General features: G+C 36.5%; 1 protein-coding gene across 8 annotated transcripts in view; it reads right to left on the reverse strand.

Annotated features, from left to right (window-relative positions):
* Positions 1-333: 333 nt before the first annotated feature.
* The window catches only part of LOC148950218 (uncharacterized), a 146,015-nt gene continuing 127,704 nt past the window's right edge, over positions 334-18,644 (reverse strand). For all 8 annotated transcript variants that reach the window (XM_089092241.1, XM_089092243.1, XM_089092239.1 and 5 more), the window contains 3 exons: positions 13,654-13,764; positions 5,410-5,562; positions 334-731 (listed from right to left, as the gene is read on the reverse strand). In XM_089092241.1, coding sequence (XP_088948367.1) covers positions 692-731; positions 5,410-5,562; positions 13,654-13,764 — 304 coding nt within the window. In that variant the 3' untranslated portion in view covers positions 334-691. The remainder of the gene's footprint in view (positions 732-5,409; positions 5,563-13,653; positions 13,765-18,644) is intronic.

An 18,644-nucleotide genomic window follows, 5' to 3' on the forward strand; every position in this document is an offset into this window, starting at 1 on the left:
GATAAATATAATTTTCGTAAGCCTAATATCATTCCCTCTTGGAATTAGTTGTCTCACCCCTGGCATCAGCTATTCATTAAATATATTTTTGTCCTATTAACTTTTTCTTTTATGCTAAGACATTACGCGACATCTTTGTAGAATTTGCTAATTAGCCACTTAAAGCCAGACTCATCTAGGAAACAAAGTACTCGAAAAGACAAGAGTAACTTTCTATAGCTCCTTAACCTAGTAGCTTCAAAGGGCTATGATTACAAAAATTATTCGTATGTTATGTGTTCTGATCGCAGATGACCGAGTTTGTTGAAAAAGAAAGCTCTGAAAATGTTTTAAAGATAAACCAAAATTATTGATTTTAATAGGATACGTCGCATGTTTCTAGTTACAATAATGGATTCAATGTAAGACATATTTAAGAAAGATTAAAATAGAATCTATAACTTTCACATAAACAGGTAATAATCACTTTCATTCACTTTTAGAATTCAAAATTTTTCCAATTCAACATAGAGTAAAAGAAAAAAAGAAATTGACTAGACTTCGTATTTTCTGTGGAACCAACTGATAAAAGGCACAAAGAAATCACGGCTTCTCATAGTAAATATTTGTTCTTCTTTTTTGAGTTGATTAAGCATCAAGTCTCTTCAATTAAAATATACTTATTTGGTACACCTTGCACGTATTCAAATGATCATGCCTTTTTCGGCGGTGGCGCATCCTGAATGTATTCCCTGAAAAAAAAAATTATATAAAAGGATTAAGTTAAAAAAAAACTATTCTATGCGAACAAGTCTTTTGAGATTAAAATTACACCTCAATTTTTAATCGATGTTACTTTATTAGGTTTAGTCAGGCACCAACGTTGAATTTTATTTAGAAGGGAGGGGAATCAAACGCAAATTCAATGGTTAAATATAAGAAAGTGTATGGGAAAGTCTCGAGATTTAATGTGAATATAAATATGATCTAGGGAGGGGAATCAAACGCAAAATAAAAAGATAAATAAAAATAAGGATTATCAAAGAGATACCACTAGTATTCCTAGCCTATATAAGAGAAAGGGTTTCTTTGTACAGGAAAAACACACACTATATAGGTTTGACGGGTCCTTATCAAAATCGGATCTCCGGTACCCGAGTCGGTGCTCTTTGGGATCTAAAATCGGGGCAATTGTTTGCTGATTCCGGTGCCCTAGAAAATACAGTAATTCAGTTCTGATGTTTTTTTTAATTTGGTTCCGAGCAGTGGCATCAATTCCCGAAATAGAAGTCGGGAAAAGGATTTTTTTTTTTTTTTTAGTGAGCATACAAAAAGGTATTTTTCAGTGTCAGGGATGGGGGCTTTTTAAATTAAAAAAAGAAGGTAAATATAAAATATGTTTCAAAATCTAGGGGGTCCAATAGTGAGCCCCCCCCCTCCAATTGGTATGACTATTTTGAGGAGTAGGTCTCTGGGAGTTTTTTCTGCAATGTCTTTCTGGGATTAGTAAATTAACAATAGTCGCTCCTGATTTTCCTCCATTTACGTTGCTGGCAAATGTTTTCTTAGCAAATGGTTTTGAAAGTATTTATCTCACCAGTATCATCGTAAGCAATATCATGTTATCTAAATTACGTTACGGATTTTCCTGAGCACCGAAACCTGGAACCACCATTTCTGATTTTGGTTAGCTTCAAATTTCTTTGGTACCGAAATTAGTAAGCTACCTTAGATCCAAAGAGGCTTGACTCGATTACCGAAGAAACGATTAAATTCGACCGGTTTCGACGCTCTGATTCTTAAATTTCCTATTACCTAAATTGCTCTGTAAATCTTGTCTATCTTCCTTAAGTACTATATTTTACTATGCTACTGCAACTGCTAACAACTCACTCCAGTGCCAAGCCGTTTAAGGCCAATACAGCTAAGTATGCTTCTTCTCCATCCCAATTCCCAATCTATTCAAAGCCTCCCTCTTTATACTCTTTCAGAAAGTTCCTATTACCCTTAAATCTTTCCTTACGACATACTCCCACCTCATTCGGGGACGAGCTGCTTTTCATTTGGCCATAGGCAGTTGACTGAACCTTTTCACCTTCACTTATTCTGAGTCTTAGCAACTTAGTCTCCTTAACATCAATTTTCTAACCTATCCTTGCATACTGAACCGCAAAACTTCTAAAACTTCATTCATTTTGCTAACAATCTTATCTAGGATGCTTAAATCGTCAGTATAATCTAAGCCTTGGACAGTTTTAATTCTCCATCTGATTTCGTGTTCAACCATTGCCTTTGCAGTACTCCCTCGGACAAAGTCAATCAAAACGATCCGTATAACTTCTGATTTTACACCTCATTTCCTATCTTAACCGCAGCAGTGTTATTTTCATACATATAACTAACCAATTTAATGGATTTATTTGGTTTACCATAAAAGGATAGGACCTTCACTAAAGCTCTTCTATCAGCTGAATCAAACGCTTGCTCATAATCTATGAAACTGACTGGTAAAGGTGTTTGATGACTCAGGCACTTCTCAATCATTAATCTAACAGTGAAAATTTCGCCAAGTTCTTCTAAAACCTCACTGTTCTTCTCTTAAAACATTATCTACAGCATCTTGAATTCTAAAAAATATCACCATACTCAGTAATTTACTTTAAATAGAAACCAGGCTAATACCTCTATAATTACGACTCTCACTCTTACCTTTCTTGTAGAGGGGTTTAATTAGAGTTTTAATAAAATCAGTAGGTATTTCCCCTTTTCAAAAATGTTATTCATTATCTCCAGTAACTTATCTCTAGTTTCACAACCACCATACTGAAAAAACTAATTTACCACACTATGAACACCTGGGGGTCTTTTCATAGACTGCGCAAAAGCGCTGCCTAAGTAAAGAGTGATGTGGGCACAATGTATATATTTGTGTTGTTTATCTTTTTTTGGGAGGGGGGGGGGGGGGGTAGACCAGGGCACTTTGTATCCAAGGAGTTGTCGTATAAACTCCAAAAAGGGCTCATTCTATTGGAAATTGAAAGGGCTAGTGCACTTTTTAATAGTCGAAAGTGATTGGAGGGCAACTAACCCCCCTCCCACGCCCACCATTTTTTTAAGCACCTCCAACCAAAATTTTGAGATAGCCATTTCATTCAACATAAATGAAAGATCTGGAAATTATGTCTTTGAGGATGACAACCCTCCCAGAGCCCTCAGGGCAAGGGTTGTAAGTTATGCCCTGGGGACGTATAAGGTATATATGGAAAGAGTGATCGTATAAACTTCGGAAGGGGCTCTTTGGATTGTTAGTAAGAAGTTCTAGTGCTCGTTTTAAGATTCAGAGTGATTGGAGGGTGAACACCGTCACCCCCACACCTCGTCTTTTCCCCAAATGCATCTGATTTTTGAATCTGAGAAAAATTTGAATCTTGATCTGAGAAATTTTGAGATGTCGAAAGTGATCGGAGGGCAACTAACTCCCCTCCCACACCCAGAATTCCCCAAACACATTCAATAAAAATTTTGAGATAACCATTTTGTTCAAATTAACTTAAAGGTCCAGGAATTCTCTCTTTGAGGATGACAACCCCCCTCCCCCAAAAGCCCTAAGGCAAGGATTGTAAGGTATGCCCTGGGATATATAAGGTTTTTATAGAAAGGGTGATCGTATAAACTTCGGAGGGGCCTCATTTGATTAGTAATCAGAAGTTCTAGTGTCGCTTTTAAGATTAAGAGTAATCGAAGGGTGGATACCCCTCCCCCACCCAAACCTCGTATTTTGTCGAAATGCATCTGATAAAAATTTTAAGATGGCCGTTTGTTGTCGTAGAAACTTCGAAAAAGGCTCAATCGATTGGAAATTGAAAGAATTAGTGCCCTTTTTATTTGTCAAAAGTTATTGGAGGGAAAAAGTCCCCCCCACGCCATCAATTCCCAAAACACAACAAATCAAAGGGATAGCCATTTTGTCCAGCGTAGTTAAAAGGTCTGGAAAGTGAATGGAGGAACGTCAGTCCCCCTTCCAAGTCGATCATTCCCCAAAACATATCCGATCGAAATTTTAAGAGAGCCATTTTGTTCGGCATTATTGAAAGGTCCAGTATTGGGGATATCAACCTCCCCACAGTCCTCAGGACAAGTGCTATAAGTTAGGCAATTCTTTCATTGGTTACACATAATATATGTTATTGAGAAAGGTATGTATGTTTGAACTTTATTTTTCAAGAAGACAAAGGGTATTCAGGTGAGCCTTTCAGAGAATGTTGATGGGAGTGTTGAATCAAAACATGTAATGTGTAACCGGATTGTCAAAAGGGTACAACACAGGAATAACTGAGTATATTAATCTGAAAAATTCAGGAAATGATAAGGCAGATGATCAAAAAGGCAATTTGCATGATATCAATACTACAACTTCCACCACTGTTACTACCACACAACTCCATTTACAGTATTAAGGGAAAATTTGAATTAAATCAAAAGATGCTATAGGAAAACAAAATACATATGAATTGTTTTCACTTTTTTACTTTCATAAATAAAAATTATCTAAAGTTTTATTGTATACATATCAGTATATGTCAATTAAACTGACAATTTAAGGTCATTTGTTTGTTTGTTTTTTTTTCAGTAAAGCGCGTGTTCTGTTCCTGAGAAGTCATGGGGGCTGTCAGCCCTACTCATGTCAATTTTTGCTCGTTTTGAGTTTTACTTGGCTATTTATTGTAATTTCTATTTGTTTTGAGTTTCATTTATTTATTGATAGTAATTTGTGGTAGTTTTACGCTCGGAAGATTATTTGATTTTATTTTTGCTCATTCTTGGCTTAATGAAGCTCTTTACTTTTCTATGACAAACGTGTTTTGTGGAAAACGTTTTTTAAATTATTTACTATAGCAGCCTTACTTCTGGGGTCCATTGTCACTATTCCCTACTAATTTATTAATATACCATCACAATTTAAGTGGAAAGTAGTTTTGAGTGTAAAGCTAGTAAATCCAATACCTAGAGTCAGAATTGGAGAAACGCCTATTGGAGGTTCATTTTTTCCTGGGATAGGATGGTGGCTGAATTGTCAAAAACTCGTTCCTGGACCGTTTTAGCTTCGTTAAGTTGGAATTTAAGGGTCTCAGATAGGAAAATAAGATCACATAAACTTGCACTTCTAATTTATTACACTTGACTTAAGGTGCTGAAATTTTATAATCCATTGAATTCATATAGATCATTTCGTATTTCAAACATCCTAAAAATACGAAAAAAAAACCAGTGGCTTTTGATAACGGTAGAATTCGTTTACCCCAAACATCCTCCAAAAACGTATAAAACTAAAACAAAAGTTCAAATTAGTTATAACTGCTTAGGGTTATTTTTTAGAGGTGATGCGCAAAAATTTTCAGGTCAGTTTAGACCATTGGTTAATATACTTACAGTTCTAAATGATGAACGGTTGAGAGAGGACACAACGTTTCTGTTTTTACATGGCATGGCTTGTGGCATTTCAACTGACAATCTCTGCATTCATAGCCTTGTTTCCCTAAGCGTCTAGATATTGGTGTTTTGCAAACATCGCATACTGTTCCTCTGTAACAAAGAAGAAGACGAAAATAGGTTATGTTTGAAAATGTAAAACTCTTGAAAGTTAACAAGTTTCCATTTTTAAACGGTTTTTCTTAAGCATGTAACATTGATTATACTTGATTTACTGAAATGTTGCTCCTTCAAATTGAAACTTAAAGAATCCCTAACATCAGGTAGGTTAAAAGAAACACTAAATTTAAAAACTAGGAAAACTGACTATTACAGATTTTGAAAGAAATAATTCAAGTCGTACACTAAGTCAGTACAAAAACGAGCTAAACCCTGACTCGGTGGGCAGACGAGTCAAGTCCAAGCAAAACCCTTCTACCAACTTTTTTGCAAAAAGATAGGCATTAGTACTTTGTTTAAATTATAAACTTGTAATCATTTACGTTAGTAGGATTGAAGACGCAGAGAGGTTGCGCGTCCCTCCAATTTTTTTTTTTTAACTAGAATTATTATAAATCTTTTTTTGCTCGTTTTTAGGTCTTAATTTTACTCTTCAATTTTCTTTTGTAAAAGTTTTTATTTGAATCTTTTTGAATATTCAAGATTAAAATTTAATATGTTTTAGCTCAGAGAGTGAACTTCTTAGGGAACTTGTTAGGGATTCGTGTAAGATACGCAAAATTATCTATTTCAAGACCAAAAATCGAACATTCTATAACCACTCCAGGTTTCTAGGAAATAATTATGAAAACATCAGTCTAGAAATCCCTAGGCCAATTTTTTCAATTGACATTCTTTGTTTTGACTGGGTTTTCTGAAATGCCGGACACATATAGGGCTTGGGCTCAGAAATTAAGCGAAAAACCTGTGATCCAACTCGTAGTTCGGTGAAAGGAGGGAAATCTAGAATCTTGTCTTTTGCACATCTACCAGAAGGGATTATTAAGCAAAATTGGTGGAATGTAAAAACTTGCGAAATTGGTGGAATGTAAAAACTGTCTTATTTTCCCTTATGGTGTTTTCAGACACATCGTGTTCTCTTTTGTTGAAGTTTCTCAGTTCTTGTCATCAGGAAAGGAGTCAGAGAGTAGAGGATCTTGACCATACTTGGTGAGAAGTAACTACCTGTGTCCTAGCTATGTTAGTTGGAGATCTTGATCCAATCTGACAGTTTTTTGGGGAGAAAGGGGAGGAACCTATAATTTCTTGGTATGCGCACTTCTAGCAGAAGAGGCTGTTAGATCTCACCCAAGCATGATTCGAAATCAGAGTAAGCGTCACCGTAGGGCCATTTGGAAGTGTATACCTGATATGATCTATGCAAGGGGAGGAGTGTCTAAATTCTTGTTATCAAGACATTTATTAGAAGGGGCTGGGAGAACGTAACTAAACTTTGTAGGGAGTATGAGCTACAGTTATAGACATTAGTTTTGGAGACCAGGACACATTCAATATCTTTAAGAGAGAAAAAGGAGGGTTTAAAATATATTTTGTAAGAGAAATAATAAAAACACTTTGTCAGGTCACAGCCAAACGTAGTCGGAAGCAAGTTTTGACTTGCTAGTTTAATCCTTTAGAAGTCAGCGGTCAATTCAACCTCTTTATGGGATTGAATGCAACCCTAATCTCATGCCATCAGACACCTTTCAGAAGCAGTTATCGAATCTCAATCAAACTCATTGGAGAGTAAGAGCTAGTGTTCTAGTAGCGCACTTCCTTTGGCCTTTTTTTTGGGGGGGGGGTATTGTCTATGGTATTGTCATCATCATAAAGGATTCAAACAAAAAGTGGCTGGAAGTATTATTGTATAAACCAGTACGGGTTGTCGTATTTAAATCTAAGATTGTGCGATGTAAGATTCATGGTCTTTATTGTGCTTTCTTAGGGTCCAGAGGCAATTCTACCTCTGTCAATAATAAGGGGGGATTCAAATTAATATAATTGGGACATCTACCACAACGGTCTGTATAATTTCAAAAACAATAGAAAAAATAAGGCTTATTTCCCCGTTTTGCCTCTTTTGGCGTTCAGACCCGATACATTTTCGCTACCAGAAGATGCTATTCAACTTTAATCGAACATGACACAATGTAACGCATAACTTCCAGCTTTGCTTTTTGGGGGTCTTGGTCTAGTCTGATTTCTTTAATTAGGGGGAGGAGAGGGTCCAAATATCTTGTACCGTAAAAAATAACCAGCTGAGTGGCTGAATTTATTCAGAAAAATCTGGTCAACAGCCACAGTTATGGTCTCAGATGCCTGTGCTCCATCAGAACTTGGTAGAGAAGGGCTACATTCTTGTTCTGCATGTCCAAATGAAAGGCCATTGCATCTCTATTAAAATCCATGTGGATTAGTAATTATTATATTTGCAGCACCTTTAGAGGATAAGATTATTTTTTCCTCGCAAAACAGTATTTCAAAGAAATTTTAACCATAGATAGCACAATAGCTCTGCCTAAGTAAAGAACGATGTTGGCACAATGTATTATTATTTTTTTTTCTTGCTCTTAGACCAGGGCGCTTTGCATTGAAGGAGTTGTCGTAAAAACTACGAAAAGGGCTCATTTGATTGGAAATTGGGTAGGCTTGTGCCCTTTTTAATAGTCGAAAGCGATTGGAGGGCAACTAGCCCCCCCCCCTACGCCCATCATTCCCCCAAACACATCCAATCAAAATTTTGAGATACCCATTTTGTTCAGCGTACTTGATTTCAAAATAGAAAATATGTTTTTGACGAGGCCATTCCCCCACAACCCTCACGGCTAGGGTTTTAAGCCATGCCCTGGGGCATATAAGAACGATGTTGACACAATGTATTATTTATTATTTTTTCCTTTAGACCAGGGCATTTCGTATCGAAGAAGTTGTCGTAGAAACTTCGAAAAGGGCTCATTCAATTTTAAATTAGAGTGGCTTGTGCCCTTTTTAATAGTCAAAAGTGATCGAAAGGCAACTAACACCCCTTCAACGCCCACCATTTCCCGAAACACATCCAATCAAAATTTTAAGATTGCCATTTTGTTCAGCGTAGTTGATTTCCAGATAGAAAATATGTGTTTGAGGAGGTCACTCCCTCACAACCCTCAGGGCAAGGTTTTAAGTTATGCCCTGGGGGCATATAAAAAAGATGTTGGCACAATGTATTAATAATTCTTTTTCCTTTAGACCAGGGCACTTCGTATCGAAGAAGTTGTCGTAGAAACTTCGAAAAGGCTCATTCAGTTGGAAATCGGAGTGACTTGTGCCTTTTTTAATAGTCGAAAGTAAATGGAAGGCAACTAACACCCCTGGGGGCATATAAGTTTTATTGAAATCTTTGTCGTATAAACTTAAAAAAGGGCTCATCCGATTGGAAATTCAAAGGTCTAGTGCCCTTTTTAATAGTCGAAAGTTATTTGAGCGCAATTAACCCCAATCTCACGCCCACCTTTTCCCCAACTGAAATGGCTAGTGCGCTTTTTAATAGTCGAAAGTGATTGGAAGGCAACTAACACCCCTTCCTCGCCCACCATTTTCTTAAGCACCTCCAATCAAAATTTTGAGATAACCTTTTTGTTCCGTGCAGTTTAAAGCTCAGGAAATTATACCTTTGAGCAGGGCACTCCCCCAACAGTCTTCAGGGCAAGGGTTATAAGTTATGCCCTGGGGGTATATAAGTTTTATTGAAATCTTTGTCGTATAAACTTAAAAAAGGGCACATCCGATTGGAAATTTAAAGGTCTAGTGCCCTTTTTAATAGTCGAAAGTGATTTGAGCGCAATTAACCCCAATCTCACGCCCACCTTTTCCCCAGACACATCCAATAAAAATTTTTAGATAGCAATTTTGTTCAGCGTAGTTGATTTCCAGATTGAAATTATGTTTTTGAGGAGGACACTCCCCCACAGCCCTCAGGGCAAGGGTTGTAAGTTATGCCCTGGGGGAATATAAGGTTTTTATAGAAAGTGTTGTCGTAGAAACTTCAAAAAAGGCTCGTTCGATTGGAAATTCAAAGGGCTAGTGCCCTTTTTAATAGTCGAAAGTGCTTGGAGGGCAACTAACCCCCTCTAACGCCCACTTTTTTCCCAAACACATCTAATTAAAATTTTAAGATAGCCATTTTGTTCAACGTAGTTAAAAGTTCTAGAAATTTGGTCTTTGAGGATAACATACCTCCCACAACCCTTAGGGCAAGGGTTGTAAGTTATGCCCTTGGAGCACATAAGGTTTTTATGGAACGCGTTTTCGTAGAAACTTCAAAAATGGCTCATTCGATTGGAAATTGAAAGGGCTAGTGCCCTTTTTAATAGTCGAAAGTGATTGGAAGGCAATTAACACCGCTCTCACGCCCACCATTTCCCCAAAAACATCCAATCAAAATTTTGAGATAGCCATTTTGTTCCACGCAGTTTAGCCATTTTTGTTCCACGCAGGAAATTATACCTTTGATTATAACACTTCCCCCACAGTCTTCAGGGCAAGGGTTATAAGTTAAGCCCTGGGGGCATATAAGTTTTTATTGAAATCTTTATCGTAGAAACTTGAAAAAGGACTCATTTGATTGGAAATTCAAAGGGCTAATGCCCTTTTAATAGTCTCGAAAGTGATTTGAGGGCAACTAATCCCCCTGTCACGCCCAACTTTTCCCTCAACACATCCAATCAAAATTTTTAGATAGCCATTTTATTCAACGTAGTTGAAAGTTTTGGAAATTAGGTCTTTAAGGATGACAACCCCTCCACCCCCACAGCCCTCAGGGCAAGGATCGCAAGTTTTGCCCTAGGGGCATACAAGTTTTTTATAGAAAGCGATGTTGTAGAAACCTCAAAAAGGGCTCATTCAATTGGAAATTAGAAGGGCTAGTGCCATTTTAATAGTCGAAAGTGATTGAAGGGCAACTAACCCCCCCCCCCCCCTCTCACGTCCACTATCTCCCCAAACACATTCAATCAAAATTTTGTGATATCCATTTTGTTCTACGTAGTTGAAAGTTTTGGAAATTAGATCTTTTAGGATGATAACCCCATCAGAGCCCTCAGTGCAAGGGTTGTAAGTTATGCCCTGGGGCATATAAGGTTTATATAGAAAGTTGTTGTAGAAATTTCAAAAGGGGCTCATTTGATCTCCACCATTTCCCCAAACACATTCAATCAAAGTTTAGAGATAGCTATTTTGTTCAACGTAATTGAAAGTTCTGGAAATTATGTATTTAAGGATGACACACCCCCCAGAGCCCCCAGGGCAAAGGTTGTACTTTATGCCCTGGGGGCATATAAGGTTTTTATACATAGAGTTGTCGTAGAAACTTGAAAAGGAGCTCATTCAATTGTAAATTTAGAAGGCTAGTGCCCTTTTTAATAGTTGAAAGTGATTGGAGGGTAACTAACCCCCCTCTCACGCCCACCCTTCGCCCAAACACATCCAATCAAAATTTTCAGATAGACATTTTGTTCAACATTGCATAAAGCTCTGGAAATTTGATCTTTGAGGATGATTACCCCCCCCCCCAGCCCTCAGGTCAAGGGCTCTAAGTTATGCCCGTGGGGCATATATGGTTTTTATTGAAAGCGTTGTCGTAGAAACTTCAAAATGGCTCATTTGATTGGAAATTGAAAGGGCTAGTGCCTTTTTTAATAGTTGAAAGTGATCGGAGAGCGACTAACACCCCTCTCACGCTCACCATTTTCCCAGACACATCCAATCAAAATTTTGAGATAGCCATTTTGTTTAACGTAGTTGAAAGTTCTGGAAATTAGATCTTAGAGGATGACAACCACCCTCACAGCCCTTAAGGTAAGGGTTGTAATTTATGTCCTGGGGGCATATAAGGTGTTTATAGAAAGTGTTGTCGTAGAAACTCAAAAAGGGCTCATTCGATAGGAAATCGAAAGGCCTAGTGCCCTTTTTAATAGTCGAAACTGATTGGAAGGCTTGACATTTGTATAGTAAAGATCGATGTGGGTATAATGTATTATTTTTTTGTTGTTGTTTAGAACAGGCCACTTTGTATCGGAGCAGTTTTCGTAGGAACTTCAAAAAGGGCTCATTCGATTGAAAATAGAAAGGGCTGATGTCCTTTTTAATAGTCGAAAGTGATTGGAGGGAAACTAATCCCCCAGCCACGCCCCCCTCCTATTTGCCTTTATGTTTAAAAACTAAATGTTGCCATAAGATTCAATCAAAATGCACTGTGTTAATGCTTATTCCCAATAAGGCATCTCAGCAGTATCCCAAAAGCGAGTGAGAGCATTATGTTCAAACTTTTGGGGCTACTTCTGCTCTTAAAATTTAACCAAATCAAAATAGCGTAAGTGAATCCAAGCTATCAAAGAAAGTAAATAGATTTTTTTGCGAATGGAATCAAGTTTTCCATTTGAGGTCAACTAGAGGAGGTATGAAACTAAATTAAACACTATTATTTGTGTCCAGATTTTTAAAAGGGTGTATGTTGTTAAAATTTGCTGAAAAATTTTTCTCCAGCATACAAATAGCTGGCCAAACTATAAAGTTTTAAAAAACGAAAAATTTAAAGTATTATTTTATTTTTCCCTGAAAAGACTATGTCGAACAGAAATTAATTAAAACAGAAATTAAAAAGACGATTAAAAAGTTCGAAAAGACGAACAGAAATTAATTAAAAAAACTTTTCCATCAAAATAAGTTTTTCAAAGAAAAGTAAAGAACTCCATTAAACCAAAAATGAGCAAAAATAAAATCAAATAATCTACCAAGCGTGAAACTACCACAGATCAGTATCGATAAATAAATGAAACACAAAACGAACAGAAATTTCCAAGTCAGACAGAAATTACCGAGTCGAGTCAAAATAACCGAGTCAAACTCAAAACCAGCAGAAATTAACATAAGTTGGGCTCAAAACCCCTATGCTTTCCCTAGGCCAGAACATAATTTGAACTTTACTGAAAAAAAATACAAATGAATGTTTATTGTCAGTTTATTATACATATACTGATATTTAGTAATCAAATGTTAATATTATTTGATTTATTAAAGTTATAAAAGTAAAAACAAAAGAAGAGATATTTCAGTCTCATGCGTTTCTCGTTTCTCAATAATTTTGCCTCAGGTTACTGTCCCTTAAAGGGATTTGATACCATAAAAAATCAGCCAATTTCGTCCACTTCAACCTTTTTTACTTTGTTTGGCCGAACTATTTTGAATTGATTTGGCAGTTTTGCCATAACTAGTAGAGCTTAGACAAGCAATCCAAATAAACGGCAGACACCGACATCTACTTTCTCTGAAATCTTTGAAAAACCTTGTAATTTCTCTTGTTTTGTGCCGGAGATAGAGATTTTCAGTTTTAGAGAAATCTATGTCATAAGGAAGCGTAAATTTAGTTTTTTTTTATCAAACAGAGCAGATGTTTCTTTTTAAACTTCAGGAAAGGGGTTGTCCCTAAGACCGGTCTAGTATACTTGCTAGGAAAATGCCAAAAGTCACCTGAAAAGAAATAACATTTGATTAATTTGACAGGTCTTCGAATTTTCTGTGGTGCAACCCGCTTTGATTGAAAACTTTGCTGACACAATTCCATTGTCTTTTCAATTAAATATCATTGTCAAATCACAAATTCCCAATAGATTTCAATGATATGTAGTCCTTTGCGAGAATTCGCTAAAGAACCCTTTGCCTTTGAGACAGTCAGCCGACGTTGAGGCTCACGAAATGATGTTTAAGGTATCGAATCTTCTTAAGGATTATCTAGAAATATTGTCTCCCTACTCCTTCTGCATATCTGGACAATTCATCTTCTTTTTCTATTGTTAATAAGATATAAAATGGGAATTATAAACTTTACTAGGAAAACCAATCAAAACAGGTTACATAATGACTGTAGTTCAATTAAGCTACACAGTACGTAAAGTTACGCAGCCTTTGACGAGATAAGAAAAGTAATGAAAAAACATAGTATGGCCAAGATGGTTATGTAGACTATATGGTTATATAAAATGTATGCATAGTTTACACAAAATATTGTTGTATAAAAATATGGTCATTTATGCAATTCAGCATCATGAAAGAAGCTAATGAAACAAAATGATGTTCCACTTGAAAAAAAAGACGATTATTGACACCCTTAATATACGGTTACAATAACTATTGTTAATATAAAAAAAAAACTATAAAAAAAGTACTTACCCAGGTAGATGTTTTGCTATGAATATGTGGTCGTTGAATATGTGAAGTTTCGTTCCTTTCCTTCCCCAAGACCGCTTTTTTTCTGCTAATGTCATAGGAATCAAATAATGTCTGAAAATAAGAGAGAAAGTAAAGAATCCCACATGTCATGAACAGTATTAGGCCCGAAACATTTTATTTATCGCTGCTGCTTTAAAACAATATTGCGTTTACACTGGGCAGTAAACATTCTACCGACATTAAATTTACATCAGTCGATCACAGATCTGACACCGTGCAACAAGATTGTATTTGATTCATAGTGGTACGAATAACATGAATAAAGAACAACTTCTTGTATTAATGTTATTTCATCGTTGATTGAAGAGGAAGTGAAGAAATAGACTATCGTGGGTTCGTCCAATTAATAAAAGGGGAGAGGAAGTCAGAGCCTGCTTCACTTTGCGGCGCGCATGGCCCTTCAAGATGGACACAAGGGGGGAAGCCCTATGGGACTCGTAATCTTAGAAAAAATGGAACCAATGGAGAGGATAGAAAGATGATTTGGTTTTTAGCTACATTTACTTTAAATGTAACTTTTCATTTTGGTTTCTCTAAAATTCAAGCTTAAAAAATAAATCTAAGCTAATTTAAAAAGCAAAGATAAAAAAAAGAAGCCATTATAAAACACACCGTTAATCTTAATGCAAAAACAATAGCGGTCGTCAGCAGACTGGACGACAAGTGTGTAACTGTGCATTTAGTCAAATAGACCAATGTTTCAGTGGAAGCGGTAAAAATGACCAATGTAGTGACAGCGGGTGGCTGCATTGCTACCGTCGGCGTTACATAAACCGATGGTTTATTTTACCGCCCAGTGTGTACGTTGCAATACCATCTTATATACCTCCACTGGTACGGCGGTGGTGGTAAAACATCCGGTCAGTAAAAAACGCCAAGTGAGTTTCGGGCCTTGCCATCATGCAAATTGGCAGATTAAAACCAGATGTGCGAAAAAAAAATTTACAAAACAAAATACCATTTACATGAGTGCCGACCAGAAATATAGAGAAAAAACTATGAGAAGGGTACTTGTATCATGGTTTAGCTGATTTTGCTCCTGCCTCGAGATTTTAACGATATAAAATGTAGACAATCTATCTGGAGATTTTTAACCAGTTGCATTGTAAATTCTATATTTTGTCTTGGGCTCATAAACTCGGTAAGGAATATAGCGCCCAATTTATTTTCTCAAAATATTTTTCAAATACGTATTTTCCCTATCTATATAGCTTCTGTTTTTCAGTTTTTATTTGCCAGTTTAAATATTATTTTTCTTTGATTTTGATCTAATTTTGAAGAATTACACAAAAAGGTTTTAATCAGTGTACGGTTGAATCAGTAGATTCAAATTGTTTCCACTTGTAGAAGTAAAGCTTGGTCATCAAACAGTTCGTGGTAACGAACTGTAAGTAAGGAGCGACCCGGCTCAATGGTAACCGAAACTCTAGAAAACGGTATTTTGATACAAATAGATACATCAAAAGACTCAGATTTTAATGCTAATTTCAAATATATAAGTTTCATCAAGTTTAAATTGACTTATCAAGAGTTAGGTACCTGAGAAAATTTGGCTGATTTTCGAAACAAGGCCGAAAGACCCGCTAACAGTTATACAACCATAATGGAAATCAAACACTCGTTTTCATTGTATTAGAGAATCCGCCTGCAGTTGTTTCAAGCTCCCATATACTAAAATGTGGTCTTTTTTGTTTTTTGCCAGAAGAAGTATCTATTGTACGGGGGTATTTGTTTGTTTGTTTGTTTGTTTTTTTTTCCCAGGGGCGATCGTATCAAACCAATTATCCTAGGAAATCATGTAAGGGATCAATGGATTGGAAATCGAAAGTTCTATTGCCCTTTTTAAGTGACCAAAAAAATTGGAGGGTAACTAGGCCCCCTCCAACGCTCATTTTTTTCCCAAGGTCACCCGATCAAAATTTTGAGATAGCCATTTTGTTCAGAATGTTCAAAAATATTATAAGTATGTCTTTTGGATGACTTAATCCCCCTAAATTCCCGGGGGAGGGCTGAAACTTATGAATTTTACCCAATGTTAACATATAGTATTGGTTATTTGGAAGTATACAGACGTTTTCAGGGGAGATTTTTCCTGGTAGTGGGGGAGAGGGGTGGGTCGGGGGTTATGTGGGAGAATCTTTCCATGAAGGAAGTTTTCATGGGGGAAGGGACATTGCTATAAAGGGAACGCCGGACTTCCCAGCATTATTTAAAAAAAGATCAGAAATTTAATATAAAAAAACAAGTATTTCAACTGCAATAGCAGCCACATCGAAACTTCAAACGAACAGAAAATACTACATATATTATTGGGTTCACCCCGTAGTCAATACCTCGCTCTTTAAGCCAAAGATTTTTTAGTACTTTCATAAGAGCTATTTATTCTAATTAACGGCCTTTGTGATTAAGCGGTCATTTTTAAAGAATTGGAACAAAATTCGAACTTTCGCTTAAAGAGCAAGGTATTGACTAGGGGCGAACCCCCTAATAAACAAATTAAAAATATATGAATATAGAAGTTCGTTACGTAAGTTAATTCGTAAGTTACGTATATTTATTACTAATAAAAACGTTCGTAAATAAAATTAAACTAGTTTCGAGAAAGCCATTTAAATAAATAAAAGTAAATTAATATGAATATTTTGTTTTAATTATTCATGTACGGTTAGCAAAGATAAAAACCTGCATTTATTAAAAAACGTTCAAAAATTAAATAAACAAAAAAGTTTTTTTAAACTGAAATTAAGGAGCTAAATTAAAAATTAAAACGACCAGAAATTATTCCGTATATGAAAGGGACTGTCCCCTCCTCAACGCCTCGCTCTTTACGCTAAAGTTTGACTCTGTCTCACAACTTTATTTTTTAAAACAATAAAAAACTTTAGCGTAAAGAGCGAGGCGTTGAGGAGGGGACAGTCCCTTTCATATACGTATATTTATTACTAATAAAAACGTTCGTAAATAAAATCAAACAAGTTTCGAGAAAGCCATTTAACTAAATAAAAGTAAATTAATATGAACTTTTTTTTTTTATTATTCATGTACGGTGAGCCAAGATCAAAACCTGCATTTATTCAAAAACGTTCAAAAATTAAATAAAAAAAAAAAGTTTTTTAAACTGAAAGTAAGGAGTTACATTAAAACTTAAAACGAATAGAAATTATTCCGTATATTAAAGGGACTGTCCTCTCCTCAACGACTCGCTCTTTACGCTAAAGTTTGACTCTGTCTCACAACTTTATTTTTTAAAACAATAAAAAACTTCAGCGTAAAGAGCGAGGCGTTGAGGAGAGGACAGTCCCTTTCATATACGGAATAATTTCTGTTCGTTTTAAGTTTTAATGTCGCTCCTTACTTTCAGTTTAAAAAACTTGTTTTTTTTATTTAATAATACTAAAAAGGCAACTCGAAACGTCACGCGAAATGAACCTATGAAAGTAATTCCATACGCAGGGAGTCTGCACGGTTTGGACGATTTTATGTTGAGTGATAAGACCAGAAGCTCAGAATGAGGGACGAAGAGCTTAAGACAAGGATCTCTCTCTCTCTCTCTCTCTCTCTCTCTCTCTCTCTCTCTCTCTCTCTCTCTCTCTCTCTCTCTCTCTCTCTCTCTCTCTCTCTCTCTCTCTCTCTCTCTCTCTCTCTCTCTCTCTCTCTCTCTCTCTCTCTCTCTCTCTCTCTCTCTCTCTCTCTCTCTCTCTCTCTCTCTCTCTCTCTCTCTCTCTCTCTCTCTCTCTCTCTCTCTCTCTCTCTCTCTCTCTCTCTCTCTCTCTCTCTCTCTCTCTCTCTCTCTCTCTCTCTCTCTCTCTCTCTCTCTCTCTCTCTCTCTCTCTCTCTCTCTCTCTCTCTCTCTCTCTCTCTCTCTCTCTCTCTCTCTCTCTCTCTCTCTCTCTCTCTCTCTCTCTCTCTCTCTCTCTCTCTCTCTCTCTCTCTCTCTCTCTCTCTCTCTCTCTCTCTCTCCTCTCTCTCTCTCTCTCTCTCTCTCTCTCTCTCTCTCTCTCTCTCTCTCTCTCTCTCTCTCTCTCTCTCTCTCTCTCTCTCTCTCTCTCTCTCTCTCTCTCTCTCTCTCTCTCTCTCTCTCTCTCTCTCTCTCTCTCTCTCTCTCTCTCTCTCTCTCTCTCTCTCTCTCTCTCTCTCTCTCTCTCTCTCTCTCTCTCTCTCTCTCTCTCTCTCTCTCTCTCTCTCTCTCTCTCTCTCTCTCTCTCTCTCTCTCTCTCTCTCTTTATGAGCATCCCAGTTTTTGAAGCTATAATGTTGTAGGGTGGCATAGTTTTTTTTTTGTTAAAATACACACTGTCCTTATAAAATAAACATCTAATATGTGTTTCAGCAGATTTTAAAATTAGCTTGCAATCAAACAAAAAAATTCTTCTCACCCTCCCGCTCTTTACATAAGAGTTTTACTGTTTGCCCCAATGCTTTAAAAGCGAATACTCAGAGACAATAGCGGCTGAAATGGGATAGAACAGATTCTTCCCAATCCCCTAAGAATGGAAGGGATTGCTAATTATCATTTTCTTAAAAACAATAAGATTTTCAGTCCCTTTCTTTTAAAGATATTGGTAAATAAAACACTTATACATGTAGTTAATTGTCCATTAACAACATTTGTTGCACTTATATATGCTTTCAGTATCGAACTTTGCCGTAAAGAGGAGTTTGAGTAACTGGTACCCCCCCCCCTCCTAGCACTTGGAATAATTTATGTTTCTTTTCAGTTTTAATTTCCTTTACTTTCATTTGATATTTTTTTTTTCATTTACTTAATACTTCTAAAATCAATTTATGCACTTCGTTTACCGAATTTGCAGGAAATCTGGAAGGCTGATAAGCTCGATAAATGGCCGTTTTATGATCTAAGAAAGGAGAAAAAGGAAGTTGCCATTTTGACATTTTACTGCATAGTGTAGGGACAGTTATCTATTTATTGA

Source organism: Artemia sp. Qi Xiang Cuo, chromosome 7 (genome assembly GCF_049724085.1).
Source record: "Artemia sp. Qi Xiang Cuo chromosome 7, ASM4972408v1, whole genome shotgun sequence".
In the NCBI taxonomy this organism is placed as follows: Eukaryota; Metazoa; Arthropoda; class Branchiopoda; order Anostraca; family Artemiidae; genus Artemia; species Artemia sp. Qi Xiang Cuo.